We start from the raw sequence: 16,652 nt of genomic DNA, 5'->3' as shown, positions 1-16,652 counted from the left end.
TTGGTATTTCATTAATATTTTAAGAACAAAATTAACCTCAAAAGGTACCTCCAATTAATCATGGATTACAATGCTTTGTACGTGTCCCAGTCTAATTTGGCAAACCGAACTGAACAATGAGATACACGTCAGAAACTATTGCTAATGAGTGATTTTTTCCTAGGTTTCAATTATGAAAAAGGAAGTGAACTTTATGGAGCTAGATTTTCTACTACGATTCCCATATAAAGTTGGATTCATAAGTCCTGTTGACTTTCTTTCAAATCAAGGATGGGGTGGAATCCTGGTGAGTATGCAAAATGACACGTTTTATGTAGCAATAGATTCATAAATTACTAAACACAATGCCTATTTTATATATGTGTGTGTATATAATAAATATATAAAGAGTTTAGAATGCTAAAATAATAGTTAATCTGCTGAAATAATACACCGTATTATTACAAGGTCTTGGTGTAACTAAAAATTTGCCAGCATTGTCCAGATCTCTTTACTCCTGCAATATTTATGTAACGGAATTTCAAACCCAGAGTCAGTTAGTAAGCAACAGTGTTGATAAAATATGATCTTTTATGTACAGAATGTAAATATTTATTGTTTGGTTGGAATGGAATGTTTAATTCTAAGAATTGTCTATCAAAGTTTCTATCAGAAATGAATGAATTTAAGAACCTGGACAGTGACATTGAAGGATCAGCCAACCGCTGGAAAAAGATAGTTGAGTCAGAAGCTCCAGAGAAGGAGAAATTTCCACAAGAATGGAAAAATAAAGGAGCAATGGAGAAACTGTGCATGATGCGTTGCATGAGGCCAGATAGAATGACTTATGCTGTCAGGTACTATTATCCCTCTTGGAATGTAGTGGAATTACACATGTACTATATTGTTTTATATATTATCTAAAAAAAATTCACATACGTCTATTCTCTATATTTTTAAAGTTTGTAAAACTCTTGCTTGAAATTTTACAGCCATTTTGTAGAGGAGAAGCTGGGAGCTAAGTATGTGGAGGGCCGTAGTATTGAATTTGCAAAATCATACGAAGAAGCCAGTCCTTCAATTCCAATCTTCTTTATTCTTTCACCGGGAGTTGATCCATTGAAGGATGTAGAAGCCCTGGGTAGGTGTTTTAGACAGAATGACATATGCTAGCAGATCATTTTAACTATTTGTGTGTTGTTGAAGGGCTTTATTGATCTTTTATTTAATCAAAGGAACCAGCCTTCTCATTTTTCTCATTTCGATGCTGATGTTTTACCTTATACTTTCAGCATTTTCCGTTTTAGTATCAAATATCCAGCATTTGTTTTTTTGTTCTTTCACATTCTTATGATAGGAGACTAACCTTTACCTTTGACATCCCAAACCCAGTGATCAATGGATCACTGTGTTGTTACATGCACTTTCTCCATGCAAGAATCTTTCATTTTGCTATTTCTATCTCCACATTCTGATAGGGAAGAAACTGGGCTTTACACTTGACAACGGCAAATTTCATAATGTCTCACTGGGGCAGGGACAAGAAATAGTGGCAGAAAACGCTTTAGAAGTAGCAGCAGATGAAGGACACTGGGTCATTCTGCAGGTATTTAAACATTGAATATTTTCCTGACCTATAAAATCGTCACTGAGCAAACACACATTGGAAACATTTCTTACTTCTTGATGGCAGCAGGAGCATCTCACAGTTTTCCTAGGCATAAAACCCACTATTTTCCTGACCAGGAAGGAAGGTGGAGTTTACCTAGCGTAATGGTAAAGATGCACGATTCTTAAAATATTTCCTTTTTTGACTTAAATTTATTCCTAAGATCATAGGACTAATGTTTTTTCATCACTACTTTAATCAAAAGTTAGCCCAAACACAAGTTTAGAATCAAATTCTGTCTGGCAATATTACATTTTCATTAGATCGTTGCCATACAGTTGACAAAGGATGCTAAAAGTATATGTTCTTATTTACTGAATAGTTTAGCAGTGGTTTGTGTAACTGTTTCATCTTTTGCAGAACATTCATCTCGTTGCTAGATGGCTAAATACTTTGGATAAACAAGTGGAATTTTACAGCACAGGAAGTAATGACAGTTATCGTGTTTTCATGACTGCTGAGCCGGCAGGATGTCCAGAAGCCCATATTATTCCCCAGGGACTACTGGAAAATTCCATTAAAATCACCAACGAGCCCCCAACGGGTATGCATGCCAACCTGCACAAAGCTCTGGATTTGTTTACTCAGGTATAAATAAAAGCTGATTACTTTTAACTTGTATTTAGGGCTATTCACCCTACACTCACTGCCCTCCACCCCTCCTGATCCCAACCCTCAGCTCGGGTCCATATCCCTGACTGTCCAGTGCCTTGCGACGTCCTCCCGATGTGAGAGGCGTATACAAATGTCATTTGTTGTTGTTAGGGCAAGGGTTTATTCTAATGGACATTTTTTAACCTTCTGTTTCGATCCATCAGTAGTTGAAATAGTAGTTGTTAAATGTCTTAAGTAAAATATTAACAGATCTAATACAATACTAACACCACAATCAGATTTCTAATAGGGTCAAATGTAATTTTTACTTATCCTTATCTATATTCATTGAATACAGGTAAATCTTTGGTGAATTACCTCCGCCATACATTTATTCATTGTTTTTTACCAATACATTTTAAACGTACTGATTAATGCAGATTTATTGATATTTGCAATTAATCTAGCTTTGTTGTACTGTATAATCTAAATATTTTTATTCATGGTTGAGTTCCTTAAAAGCTCGCTATTTATTATTTCAGGATACAATGGAGATGTGCACGAAAGAATCAGAATTTAAGTGTGTCCTTTTTGCTCTTTGTTACTTTCACGCTGTGGTTGCTGAGAGGCGCAAATTTGGAGCTCAAGGATGGAATAGATCATACCCATTTAACAATGGAGATCTTACCATCTCTGTCAATGTACTGTTCAACTACTTGGAAGCAAACCCTAAGGTACAGCTGGCACTGAATTAATATGGCAATTCTTGTTGGTTCAATTTTTTGCATAAAGCAAAAGTTTTAAAACAATACCTGCAATACAGCAGTGTTTAATCATTTTTATTCAAATATTTTTGGGTGAAATTTTGTGGTAAGCCATTGACAGGTGACATCACAGCGCTGGGAATTGACACTTTTCTCGTTATAAGTACTTAAGGCCTGGAATTGTTTTACCCTTCATTGTGTTAAAATTTAAGATGTTGCAGAATTTCTAAATAATCTTAAAAATTCAGTCTTAACCCAGTATTAGATTTAATTTTCAGAGAATGTTTGTTTTATTACCTTGGTATACGTATCTAACAAATGGTGTTAAAAGAGGGAGATGGTAGCTGTTTGCATCATTGATCAATGAGGGACTAAGTTGACTAGCCTGTTCTCATTCAGAAAAGAGTTGTACTGTGCTTTCCTAGGTTGGTTACAAATTTGTGCTCACTTTTTATTTAAATTGTTAGGTTCCCTGGGATGACTTACGCTATCTCTTTGGTGAGATCATGTATGGCGGTCACATCACTGATGACTGGGATCGTAAACTCTGTCGGACTTATCTAGAGGAATATATCAGGCCTGAAATGTTGGATGGTGAGCTTTACCTGGCACCGGGCTTTCCTATCCCACCTAATTCTGATTACAATGTAAGTTTTCAGTCTACTCAATTTTTCAGTTCATTCAGAATGTTTGGTTAGAAAACAGGCTTCATTTAGTCAAATCATTGTTCAAATTTTTAAAAGTATGCTAATAGAATCACTGGCACTAATTGCATTGTTTTGTTGAATATTAATTTTCCAAGCTTGATCTGCTAAGTGGTCATGCCAAAAAATGATCATTTTACCAACTGAGTGGGTTAGGCCTGAGTAAAATTCAGTAAAAAGTTAATTTTTGGTTTTAAAATCAAGTAATTGTTGGAGATGGAAAAACTCAATTCTGCTCTGTCAATTTAGCAATTTACTAATGTAGGCCTGTGTAAAGATTAATCTAATCTGATTGCTTCCTGGTAGGGTTATCATAATTATGTTGATGAAATGCTGCCTCCTGAGAGCCCATATCTGTATGGCCTGCACCCCAATGCTGAGATTGGATTCCTTACAGTCATGTCTGAAAAGTTGTTTCGCACAGTGCTTGAGTTGCAACCGAAGGAGACCAGCGCTGAAGGTGCAGCTGGATTGACTAAGGAGGAAAAGGTATACTCTTTATATCATAGAACACATCAGATTAAACATCAACCTCACGTATCATGACTTGAGCCAATAATATGTTTACTTAGAAACTAGACATCAACTTCACCGGCTGCTCACAAACCGTATTGTTAAACTGTTAACTCTCTTTCAAACCACATATCTGGCTACTTGCTTCCATCCCTACCTCACCCTCATTTATGGCTTTGTTATCTCTAGATTTCTCAAAATGTCTCCTCACTAGCCTTCCTAACAGTAGCTCATCCGGAACACCACAGTCAGAATTCAGTATAGGATGGACAAAGCAGCAACAATATTCCAATTGTAACCTCGCCACATCTTTTATGAGGATTGAATCTTGTAATTTTTCAGGGATAACAAATCTTGTAAGGTTGTTGGATATAAACAGAACTTAAAATGCTCTAATTTTGGTCTTCAGCTTAAGGCAATCTTGGATGAAATTGTTGAGAAACTACCAGATGCTTTCAATATGCATGAAACTATGGCTAAAGTGGAAGAAAGGACTCCTTACATTGTGGTGGCTTTCCAGGAATGTGAAAGAATGAATATTCTGACAACGGAGATTAAACGGTCTTTGAAGGAACTGGATCTGGGATTGAAGGTGTGGTTATATTTAAGAATTAATTGTCAAAAGTAAAATACCCATATTTTGTGATGTCTAGAAATTTTGCACCTATAATTTCTTAGGTAATTTGTTCCTTTGAAAAAAAAATTATTTTGTATTCTACATAGAATTCACAGCAGTAACTGTCGTAACACTGCACTGTCTTTCAGGGAGAACTGACTATTACAGCTGATATGGAAGAGCTTTCAAATTCTTTATTTCTCGACTCCGTCCCAGATACATGGACACAACTGGCCTACCCATCACTTTTTGGCTTAGCTACATGGTTTGCTGATCTCATCCTTCGTATCAGGGTGAGCCATAAGTTATTTGATTATTTACCTTTTTGGATAAATACACTTGGAACCTAAATATATAGTCAGAAACTCAAATGAAATGCTTAGTAGTATTAATAAAATGATAATAATTAATAAACAGCCTCTGGGTTTAGATCAGTGCTTGCAAAGAGAAACTATTAATAATAATACTTGCATTTGATATATGATAATAATGTTATCATCGTTGAGACATCAAACTGCTTCACAGGATACACTGTAAAGTGGATTGACTGTATATTTTATGGCCGAAACACAGCACCTATGAACAACCGTGGAATGAGTGACCAATTTTGCTTGAGAGATTTGTTGGTCAGGACACCAGGAGAAACTTCTCTTTTTGAATAGTGCCATGGGATCCTTAACATCCACCTGAATAGGCAAATAGAACTTTGGTTTGATATCTCACCTGAAGGACAAGACTTGTATTGACTTTGGCCCTATAGCACTTGCAAACTGTTCAGTTCAATCTGTGATACAGTATAAAACAGAAAAGGCTTCTGGAATGCATGTTATGATATATTGTAACTTTTTCACTTGCTGGGGTTCATTTCTAGGAGCTGGAAACATGGACTGCTGACTTTGCTCTGCCGAATGCAGTGTGGCTCGCTGGCTTTTTTAACCCGCAGTCTTTCCTCACTGCTATAATGCAGTCTATGGCCAGAAAAAATGAATGGCCACTGGACAAAATGTGTCTAGCTGTGGAAGTTACTAAGAAAGTCAAGGAAGATATGACCAGTCCTCCCAGAGAAGGTGCCTATATCCATGGGCTATTTATGGAAGGTAAGAGGTTTATCTAGATGGCAACTGGTTGAAAGAAACTCCCTTTCCTCAGGACTGAACTATTCAGCTCTTGCACTGTTATGTCCACAACACCCATATCCTTTTCCATTTATCACCACTTTTGGTTTCCTTTTTCGTAATCCAATATTCCATCCAGTTAAATATCTTACTCTAATCTCTATTTCACATATTATCAAATACAAGTTTTGTTTATCTAATCCTTTAGCTATCTCCTCAAAGGTATCCATTAATGAGGAAATTATTTCAAAGGTTTACCCCACCATGCATTTCTTTGCAAGGCAACCCCTTTTCATTTTATTAAAGCAAATCAAACAAGTTCTAAGAGTCAATTTAACATGAAGACATTTAATTTTTCTCATACTTAATTTTCCTCCTAAAGTATATGCATAGGGAATGTGAAAAAGGCTTTCTCAGTGAACAGATAAGTAACACTGTTTGTTTAAAGGTGCACGCTGGGACAAGGCAAGCGGAGCCATTGCTGAAGCACAACTGAAGGAGCTCACCCCATCGATGCCAGTTACTTTTATCAAAGCTATTCCAGTTGATCGTCAGGAAACCAAAAACATTTATGAATGCCCAGTGTATAAAACCCGCATCAGAGGACCAACTTTTGTCTGGACGTTCAACATGAAAACAAAGGAGAAATCAGCTAAGTGGGTCCTTGCAGGTGTTGCAATCTTACTACAGGTTTAAACTGCAAATATGTCTTACACAGAATCACAAGGTGTTGGCTCAAAAAAACACTTGGACACAAGTTCTCCCAAATATTTAAGAAAACATGATTTTTTTTCATTTAACATTTATTAGCAGAAATATGTTACATATGTACTTGCTGAACATTCACAGCTATCTGATTAAAGTACATACTTGCTTTCATCCACAGTTGAAGTATATCAATTTAAATTCAGCAAAATTGAGCAAGAAACTTTTGAACGTTTTATCTAAACGCACAGAATTTTGTGTTGCGTAACCAACAAGTAAAGGCAGAGATAATTTGAAGACTTTAGAGTGACCGGTCTATTCTCACGCTGGTTTTCTTAATTCTTCTTTTTGCAGCACTCTCCAAATATACATTAAAAAAAACTTCAAATTGTCATCACCGATGAAAGTCTCTTTAAAATGTCTACCAACACATGATCCTAATCTAATTAACTTCCTTCCCAGTATAAAAAAAACTCAATTTATCTGATGCATTTTTATCTTCCTCAATATCAGCTGGTCTTGCTTCCTAAACTTCCTAAACTGCAAAAACTTCTGAATTTCTTTAAACTATGCTCCATTTGTTCAAAAGATCTGTTTCAGAAATAATTAAGGGTCTCAAAACTCATGAATTCAGAAAGCCACAAGGCCTCCCTTTACAAACATCAACGGCCAGCTCCACTCCCCCTGGTGGTCATAATACTTGGATAAATGAATGAGTCAGAAGATCATCTTTATCTTAATCCCATAAAAGGTAACATTTCCAGGTTCTTCGACTCCTAGAAAAAGTTATTTATAAACGGTGTTACAAGTTTCACCCAGAGTTTCACATATCTGTTTGGCTTATCAAATGTAGTAGCCAAAATCTCATTTGACAGTCCGTACAGATGTTCTTGTTCCTATAAGATGAGAAAACATTTTCATGTGTCATCCCCCTCATTCTTACAACTTTTTACATAACAGTGAAAGTGTAATAGAATCAATCATACAGCAAAAGAGGCCTGTGCCACCTTGAGAGAGCTTTCCATGTTGTCTCACTCTCCTCTTTTCCCAAAATTGTTTGCATTTTTCATTTTGAAACATTTATCTAATTTCCTTTTAAAAACTAATATGGATTCTTTTCAACCACTATTTTGGTAGGATATTTCATGTCTTAAAGTCCCATGATGTAAAAAAATCTCCACCTCTCTCTTAGTTATTTTGGTAATGAACTTAGATTTAGGCCCTCTATCGTCTAGTTCAATAGGAATACTTTCTATTCATTTTATCAAATTTCCTCTTTAACAGAGCAGCCTGAGATTTGCTGACAAGCCATTACTGTTACAATTCTAACAATTTTTAAAAATCTTATTTCAGTTAATGAAATGTCGAAAAAATTGATAATTGTAATGGCCTGTGAATATTATCAAATGGAAGTTGTTTTGCTGTAAAGAGAATCGCAGCATATCTCACTGACCTGCTGTAGTTGCTGCTGTAACTCTTGGTTTTCTGTGACAATTGCCAGCTGAGCCTCCAGGTCCCTGTGCACAGATCTGTATCCAAAGTTAGGAGAGCCGATCAGCGTTAGGCAAGGCCACTTGCTTTGTGACAGGTGATACCATAGACCTGCAGGAAGAATATATAACAATGTAAAACAGCCCCATCTTGCGGATATCCATATACATAGGTGACATTATATACAATATCCATTTCAGTCGCTCCCCATAAAAATATTTCCCAGCCCTTGCATTATTTCTAGAAATAAGAATATTGGCAGATGTATAAATAAGGTGCTACAGGACTCATAATACTGTTCCAAATGGAGCTAAATCTGAAGAAATTCCACTTCTAATAAGAGAGGTGTTGTAACCATTTTTTCACACCATGTGGCGCTCAAATCCCTACTCTTATTTAGTTATATTGCAGTACCAGATAGCAACCACTTGATATCGCGCTGTAACAGCCCTAGGCAGATATTTCTAACAAGATCACAAGATTGGTTTGGATGAAGAAGGCTTTTCAGTCCAACCAATCTCAGCCTTCCAGAACACCCACCCTACTTACCATCCTCCCCATTCATAGCATCAAGCTGCTTTTTAAATGAGACCAGTGTTCTAGCCTCAAACCATCTTTCCTGGCAACCTATTCCAGTTGTTGATTACCCTTTCAATAAAGAAAAAATTCCTGGTATCTATCCAAAAATTGCCTTTTGCAACTCTAAACCTATGTCCTCTTGTTGTACTGTCTTGCTGCATCATAGGAACACAGGAATTAGGAGCAGGAGTAGGTCATTCGGCCCCTCGAGCCTGCCCTGCCATTCAGTAAGATTATGGCTGATCTTGTAGCCTAACTCCATCTGCCCTCCTTATCCTCATATCCCTTAATCTCTCTATCATTTAGAATCTATCAATCTCAGTCTTGAATGTGTTCAAGAACTGAGCATCTACAGGCTTCTGGGGTAGAGAATTCCATAAATTCACTACCCTCTGAGTGAAGAAGTTTCTTCTGTTCAAAAGGGCTGTCCCTTAATTTTAAGACTGACCCCTAGTTCTACAGTATCCTAAAGTATTGGTCTGGGTTGCTTTTGCAATCCCATTTAAGATATTATACACAGCACAATTGTGCTAGGAAATGGATGAAATATGAAATACAAATATAGAAATCCATTACAGGAAGATTGTAACTCACAAGCTGTAAAATCCATGATGTTCTTCAATAATTCCAAGAGATGGAAGATACTAACTCTATACAGATTACTCTAGTTACAGCTCCTTTTGCTTATATGTAAAAGAGTCGTCAAACCAACTGCAACATAACTTCCACACGTTTTAAAAGAAACACGTTCAAGGAAATTAGGAACAGGAGAAAGCCAGTTGGCCATCAAGCCTACTACACCACAAACCATTCCATGACCCGCATATTACAATCCTCCCCTAATTTAATTTTACTGTGATATCTCTTTATATTTTTACTTCCCAAGTATCTATCCATCTTTCTAAAACTTTCACCACTGGCTTTCTGAGGCCATGAGTTCCAGATTCTAGACATTCTTCTCATTGAATAAAATTACCCTAATTTTAAGATCACAACTTCTTTTGGTTGATGGACCCATAGCTGGAGTGGGGTGGAGGGCTCACTGTGTCCCACCCCTTCATAACTCTAAACACTTCAATTAAATCATCCCTCTGCCTCCTAAATTGCAGGTTTCGCCCACTTCCCAGCTTTGAACACACTCAGTTATGCAAATTTGTTAAATGTAACTTCCTTGTCAAAACATTTTTTAACCATAGTTAGGTGACAGGTTTAGGCTTCCCCATTTTTCAGCCAATTTTAAAGAAGCAGGTTTTAGATCATGATTTTAGGTTCAAGATCAAGGTTCAATTATCCACCATCTTTTACTAATTCTAAGAAATACAAAACATTCCTCAGTTTACTTTGGCTTATATTTTCTTCTTAAACAGCAGTCTTACTTTGCTTTTGCACTCCCTTTCATCAATCTTCAGACCTTACCTCTGTCCTTTTGAATTAATCGTCTCCATTGCTTTAAAGCAATTTAAATAGACAATTTCTAACTTTAATGATTTTCTCACTCTTTCACTTTCCACTGTCATCTTCTTGCTCATTGCTGCCTTGCTTTCCCACTTTTTGCCTGGTTTTGATGGGGGCAAAATACATACAAAGTCTGCGTACTGGCTAGAAAAATAGTTCAGCATAAAGTCAGAGCTATTAACCAGATTAAGCTGCCACAACATAGTAAGTGGTTATCATTATGAACCTTTAAATAAGGTGAATACAAACAAGATCCTACAAATCAAAAATCTGTCTGAGATCCCAGCCAGAAACATTTTAAGGATCTCACATTGATGTCTACACATCAGTTGGTAGCACTCCGAGTCAGAAGGTGCAAGATGTCAAAGAAGAAAAAAGAGAAGAAAAAAACAAATTGAATGTTTGTTGCGGAGGGTTTTAAAATCGATTGCACACCAAGCTTTAAGCTGTGTTATTACCTTTTGCATGGAAGGTCCATCCGTTCCTGTAGTATTCGTGCAGAGTAATTCTATCTTGCAGCCCACTTTGGCACACCTTATCGTAAAACTGCCTGGCAATGTAAACGTAAGCTGCAGGAATTGCTCCCGCTATACCCTTAGCGCCAAAAAATCCATTCACCTCAGGCGAAGCAAGCAGTATCTGGTAATTCGCATTGGTACCCAGAACGAGATTCATATAGGCTTTAGTAAGGTTGAAATATCCTGAAGTCAAGTATATGTGAGCATCTGTCTCAGCTTCAGTCATTAAAACTTTAGTCACTTGTTCATCTAATCTGATATCAAAAGGCTTCATTTGAATTAAGGGGTAAATCCAGGTATCTATGTGACTTGCAGCTCTGTCAAAGCTGCTGAAAAATATTGACACTCCATCGGAATCACCGTTGTCTCTGTACTGCTGCCTCTCTAGAGCGTTGTTAACCACTGCCATGATTCTCTTGTTTGCTGCTGTGCAGAATTCCGCTCTGTCACCTGAAAAATAAATTCACACGCAAGTTCTTCCTGGAGCTGCATTCAGTTCTCGGACAAGATTTCAAATCAAAAGGTTGAAAAAAAAAGACGCAGTGTGGTTGCTATGAAATTGAGGCTGGCAGATGCACAAGAGAGTGTTCAAAAGATGTAGCTTTGAACAACCCAATGTACATGTGTTTGCTGGGGGAGAGGGATAATTAAAAACACAGAAAACCATTTTTCAACTACTGCAAAACAAATGGAACTATAGTTTGCAAAATCTTCACTGCCCACGAAACTTACAATGCAGGAGATAAAGATAGTAACTACTGGCAATTACCATTAATAGTGATACTTGCCCAGCCCTGCCTTTACAGACATTGTGTCTGTCCTACCTATATATGGATGGACATCTCCAGATTTCACCTCAGCTGTATCGTCCTGCTGCAACTGAAGTGAGACATCACCGACCGCATTGACCAGGTCATCGAAGAAATCTGCTATCTCCGGACAGTCACTGAGTAAAACGTAGCGGTCCTGACGATTTGTAAAGTACGAATCGCTCAAGTTTGCTCTAGGATGTTTTTAAGACAAAAATCAATTATTTAAGCCAATAAAGACAGCATCCTCACAGCTATACAAGGTTACTCAGGTATTCTGTACCACAAATAAATTCAAAACTGTTTCTGATTTAAAACACCGCAAAGAGCCTTATAGCTTTTCACACTTACCCACTAATAATGACATTGTTGTCAAAGAGGTAGACCTTGATGTGTTGCAATCCAATGGTCTCGTTGAAGCGCTCAGGAAGAAGGAGTTTGAGGAGGCCTCTGAGATCCGGAGTGTGATACAGCGAAACACGCACTTGGTTTGGAAACCTCTTTAACAATGGAATCAGCATAGTCCGAGAGTTCTTCTTCCCTGGAAGGGTAGCGCACGGCAATTACACAAGGAAGACTGGGCAAACTTTAGGGTAAAAAACATCATTCAAATAGTAGTCAAAACAAATATGTGCAAAACTGCAGATGGTATTATAAAGGCAATGTTTTCAATAACGCTGTTCCCTTGTAGGACTTGAGCTCATAACTCACACTTCCCTACACTGGCAGAAGTGCCCCCCTTCTGTTGAGACATTAAGGCAAGGTCCTCTCTGCCAGTTCAGGTGGACATTCAAGATTCAGCGACGCTATTCGAAAAAGGGAGTTTCTTCCAATGTTCTGGCCAACTATCTCAAAATTGATCAAATTGGTCACTCAAATCATGGCTGTTTTTGAGTGCAAATTGGCAGCTGTATTTGCCCATGAACACACAGTCACTACAGTTGACACCAATTACATGTGAAATGCTTGGAAAGGTTTTGATGTTAATAGGTGCTGTATTAAATGCACAGATTATTACAATTATTTATTACTTATACTTCCAACAGACGTGAGCACTTTTAATTGGGAGTTTCCATAACAGGACCAAGCTGGAATCATGGGCTGCTGTTTGTGGTTAAATCCAGGGCAAATGTGATCAGCCGTCAATGACTGACAGTACTGACGTAATCCTACAATCACACATTCTTCCCCAAATTCTCAATATTCAGTGGTCTATTGTGGTAAAGTTCCACGTAAGTGATACAAGTATGCTTAACGTTTACTAAATACAAGCAGATGTCATTAAATCGTGAACCAAAATAACATAAATGTAAGTATTCACGCATTCACTGCTAACCTTTCAATGTAACAGTACACTCATTTGATGAGGAACAAGGCATTTTCAAAGGGTTTGTTTTTTAAAGGTTACCTCCTACACACCTCTAGACCCTCTTGTGCAATCTAGCAGAATAGAAACTCTGAGATCAGATGCCAATGCCGCCTCTCGTGATCTTTCCAGCGTTTCCTCGATGCAATCTACCTAGTAAAGCCAGGAAGGCAAGCCACACTCTGCGTTAGTTTGAATGGAAAGATGACCAATCCCAGTAGTTTCGCAAAACTTATCAATTCATTTTCTGACTTCACTCACTGCGCAAACAATCTGATGTAATAGACTGCCTGGCTCAGCAGCACACAGAACTGCCCGTTTCTTTAAGTCACTTGCAAACACCTACAGTCAATCTAGGAGTTTCATTCATTTCTACACTCCTGTTACTCACCAGCTCCTGTTCCAGGGGTCCTGTTCCGAGGTACAAAGAAGCCATCACTATTCTCTTCTTGGCCACTTTGATTTGTTCCTTTTTCAAAATAAAAAGTTTTAAGCAATTGATAAACTTACCCTACTCACTTGCTTACTTATAGACTTACTTAAAGAGTTTGATTTTTCTCCTCAACCTCACCTTTATTGTTTCATAAAATTCTGAGGGGGAATGCAGGATTTTCACCTGACTGCCGGAGATTCCGAAGACAGGAACGATATCCCCAATCCACTGAAACCTCTGAATGCCACCTGCAGAGAAGGTGGAAGGCGAAGAGTTCTGTCCCACAACCCGGGGTTTGGCCTGACTCAGTAACGGCGCCAACAGTAAGTATGACGACCTAGACACATAAGTTTTAAAACAAAAATTGTTTTATGAGCGAGGTATTGCAGTTCAGAAGTTTTTAATGCACTGTATTTGCCACATTATGGAAATAATTAAGTGAATGAAGGTATGTTGTTCAATTAAAACAAACTTGCATCACTTCCAACTACCCCAATCATCATTATCAACAATGACAATTTGATTACTAGCAACTTTCACGTCGGAAGGATATCTCAAAGAGCTTTGCAACACTTCCTGTAAAGTGTAGTGACCGCATTTGGTAGGAGAATGTAAATTGTAACATTAAAGGGTTTAATATTACCGATCAGCAATTTAAATATATATTTCTCTAAATAGCCTATGAAATTAACTCGTAGGACCACTCTCATGGCAGATACCGAGACCCAACTTATTGTTGCCGTGTGGTACAGACGGATACTGTCACCCGCAACTCCCTGAGGTTGCCAATCATTCCTTCAGTGTCGTGGGCAGTACAGTACAATCCGCTTGTAATAAGCACATTGCTAGGATTGTTCCAATGCCCTCAATGTCTTCACTTACAGAGAAAGCTTCATTCCTCAAACATCAACAAAGCATAATGGTGGGAGTATGACATTTGCAGTCAGGAATCTTGAAGCAGGTGGGAAAAAAAAACAAGAAATACAATTCACAATCCACAAAAGGGACTTGGAACAACCGCATTGTCGTCCATTGACAGTTAAGTCAACATCACGGACAGTACATAAATGGTTCTCAAGCCGTTTGGGGGCCTGTCGCAGCCCAGCAAACAGCCCCATATAAATTATATTTCTTTTAAATAATCCTTATATTTGCTATAGCGCCTCATCACAACTGAGACGTCTCAAAAGCATTTCACTTAACACATTGTAAAGCGAATTGACTGTATGTATCGTGGGCAAAATCTTTTAACGTCCGGCTGAGCAGGGCACGGACGGCAACTAGGTTTAACGTCTTGACGGGAAGGATGGGGTCTCCAGGGACGCGCCTTTCCCCACGCGCTGCACCGGAACACCAGCCTAGACTTTTTTTTGGGGGGGCCGTGGGGGGCGGTCAGGCCGGGTGGGCGTATTGACACACGCTTAAAAGAGCGTCCAAAGCAAACTTCGACCGTGGCTGCTTACGGACACCGTGCTCCCCGCAGCGCGGTGTCCTGCTCCGCCACTGTCAAGGGATCGCTCTGGGACACTCCCCTGTGTGAGGGGGTGGGGGGGGGGGGGGGGACTGTAATAAATGCAAGTTGTTGTGATGATGGGTTGGTTCAGTTCCTCTCCTGGCTGGGGTGGGGGTGGGGGTGGGGGTGGGGGTCATGGCCTGACATTCTCTGTGTGTGTGTCTCTCTCTCTCTCTCTCTCTCCTCTCTGACATTGGCTCCTTCACAGAAATGCCACTGATTATAAATAATAATAATAATAATAATTTCCAGTCAGCGCTGCGCTCGGTTTTGCGGTAAATAAAGGCTTCATTGTGTGGCAGTGGCAGTGGGGGGGAGGAGTGGAGTGGAGGGAGAGGAGGAGTGGAGGAGGGAGAGGAGTGGAGGAGGGAGAGGAGTGGAGGGAGAGGAGTGGAGGAGGAGGATGGGGAGTGGAGGAGGAGGGAGGGAGAGGAGGAGGAGAAGTCGGGAGGACGTCCCAAAGCGCTTCACAGAATAGACTGTAAAGTGAATTGACTGTATATTTGTGGGCGAACGTGGCAGCCAATGGCGCACAGCAATGTCCCACAAACAGTCGTGGATTGAAAATGGAAGGGATTATTATTAGGCTCTGTGTGGAGTAAGGAAACTTGCCCAAGGTTTCGCCCTCTGCCTGGAATTGAACTCAGGTCTCTCACTTGCAAAGCGAGTGCTCTAACCACTGAGCTACAGGACTCCACGAGAAGTGGAGAGAGTGGAAGAGGAGGGGGAGTGGAGGAGGAGGAGTGGAGGGGAGTGGAGGAGGAGGGAGAGGAGTGGAGGAGGAGGGGGAGTGGAGGAGGAGGAGTGGAGGAGGAGTGGAGGAGGAGGGAGAGGAGTGGAGGAGGAGGGGGAGTGGAGGAGGAGGAGTGGAGGGGGAGTGGAGGAGGAGGGAGAGGAGTGGAGGAGGGAGAGGAGTGGAGGAGGAGGGAGGGAGTGGAGGAGGAGGGAGAGGAGTGGAGGAGGAGTGGAGGAGGAGTGGAGAGAGTGGAGGAGGAGGAGTGGAGGGAGTGGAGGAGGAGGAGGGGGAGTGAGAGGGGAGAGGGGGTCACAATCCCCCCATCAGGTTGTGTGTGTTGGAGTCCCCGCCCCCCGGGGCTCACCTCCGCTCCCGGCCCCGCCGCAGTCCCGCTCTGAGCCCCGTCAGTCCCGCCGCCAGGAGCCTCCCGACCCCGGACAGGAAGCGCGGCGCCGGGGAGGCCGCCATTTGCCCGCCGCGGTGCACCCTGGGCCCGGGGGGCGGGGCCGAGGGGAAGGGGTGGAGTCGGCGGCGAGGGGGGCGGGGCCGAGGTGAAGGGGCGGGGCCGGTGGCCAGGGGGGGGCGGGGTTTAGCACAGTCGCCTTCCTGAACATTAAAAGTGACCCGTCACCGCGGTACGGTGTAGTGACTGTGTCTTTCGTGGGTGAAGACGGCGACCCATTCGCACCCAGTAATGTCGTCGTCGTCGTCCCCTAAACGGCCGCGGGGGGAGTGGGGGGGCAGTGGGTGGGGGGGCAGTGGGTGGGGGGGTGGGGGTGTAGCGCCCGGGGTTTACGCTGACCGCAGGGACGAAGGACGCCCCCGTTACAAGCGAACCCGCAACACACCGTCAATTCACTGTACGGTGTACCCCCCCGCGAAGCGCTTTGGGACGTCTGTGTCAAATGCAATGGTTATTATCATTATCGTTAATGAATTGCATATGTTAATGTATTATATAGACCCTAATTAATGCCTCTGCGCGGCTTCAGTCTGTCTCACACGTTTGTTTCGGATGCTGACGCGACGGCAGTGTGTTACGCAGGAGCGTACGCACACTGTACAGATTTGGTGTTGGGCCCAAACCGTACGA

The 16,652-nt window shown here is 40.6% G+C and overlaps 2 protein-coding genes across 2 annotated transcripts in view; one reads left to right on the top strand and one right to left on the bottom strand.

The window, feature by feature from the left end:
- The window catches only part of LOC103175553 (dynein axonemal heavy chain 17), a 47,635-nt gene extending 40,901 nt beyond the window's left edge, over positions 1 to 6,734 (top strand). Inside the window, exons 69-80 of the mRNA XM_007888650.2 lie at positions 164 to 286; positions 643 to 836; positions 972 to 1,120; positions 1,458 to 1,585; positions 2,009 to 2,236; positions 2,785 to 2,976; positions 3,474 to 3,653; positions 4,017 to 4,199; positions 4,633 to 4,815; positions 4,989 to 5,132; positions 5,711 to 5,936; positions 6,403 to 6,734. Coding sequence (XP_007886841.2) covers positions 164 to 286; positions 643 to 836; positions 972 to 1,120; positions 1,458 to 1,585; positions 2,009 to 2,236; positions 2,785 to 2,976; positions 3,474 to 3,653; positions 4,017 to 4,199; positions 4,633 to 4,815; positions 4,989 to 5,132; positions 5,711 to 5,936; positions 6,403 to 6,650 — 2,178 coding nt within the window. The 3' untranslated portion in view covers positions 6,651 to 6,734. The remainder of the gene's footprint in view (positions 1 to 163; positions 287 to 642; positions 837 to 971; positions 1,121 to 1,457; positions 1,586 to 2,008; positions 2,237 to 2,784; positions 2,977 to 3,473; positions 3,654 to 4,016; positions 4,200 to 4,632; positions 4,816 to 4,988; positions 5,133 to 5,710; positions 5,937 to 6,402) is intronic.
- Positions 6,735 to 7,278: 544 nt separating this feature from the next.
- Positions 7,279 to 16,042, bottom strand: LOC103175552 (CDP-diacylglycerol--glycerol-3-phosphate 3-phosphatidyltransferase, mitochondrial). The gene is made up of 9 exons (XM_042342298.1): positions 15,924 to 16,042; positions 13,449 to 13,647; positions 13,269 to 13,346; positions 12,931 to 13,030; positions 11,863 to 12,052; positions 11,527 to 11,705; positions 10,643 to 11,152; positions 8,113 to 8,261; positions 7,279 to 7,555 (listed from the first exon to the last, which is right to left on the bottom strand). Exons 1-9 carry the CDS (start codon positions 16,025 to 16,027, stop codon positions 7,436 to 7,438), a joined length of 1,629 nt encoding a protein of 542 aa, XP_042198232.1. The 5' UTR covers positions 16,028 to 16,042; the 3' UTR covers positions 7,279 to 7,435.
- Positions 16,043 to 16,652: the final 610 nt, after the last annotated feature.

This window comes from Callorhinchus milii, unplaced genomic scaffold (assembly GCF_018977255.1).
Source record: "Callorhinchus milii isolate IMCB2004 unplaced genomic scaffold, IMCB_Cmil_1.0 Scaffold20, whole genome shotgun sequence".
NCBI classification, from domain to species: Eukaryota; Metazoa; Chordata; class Chondrichthyes; order Chimaeriformes; family Callorhinchidae; genus Callorhinchus; species Callorhinchus milii.
Note: the sequence above shows the minus strand (reverse complement) of the source record. Positions and strands in the feature narration are given on the sequence as shown.

What these genes read in the sequence shown, in the direction of transcription:
- LOC103175552 (XM_042342298.1), bottom strand. Translation starts at nt 16,027, where the DNA reads ATGGCGGCCTCCCCGGCGCCGCGCTTCCTGTCCGGGGTCGGGAGGCTC. An exon ending in CGGCGGGGCCGGGAGCGGAG is followed by an intron (nt 13,648 to 15,923) that starts GTGAGCCCCGGG and finishes TTATGTGTCTAG; the next exon opens with GTCGTCATACTTACTGTTGG. An exon ending in TTGCACAAGAGGGTCTAGAG is followed by an intron (nt 12,053 to 12,930) that starts GTGTGTAGGAGG and finishes CTACCCTTCCAG; the next exon opens with GGAAGAAGAACTCTCGGACT.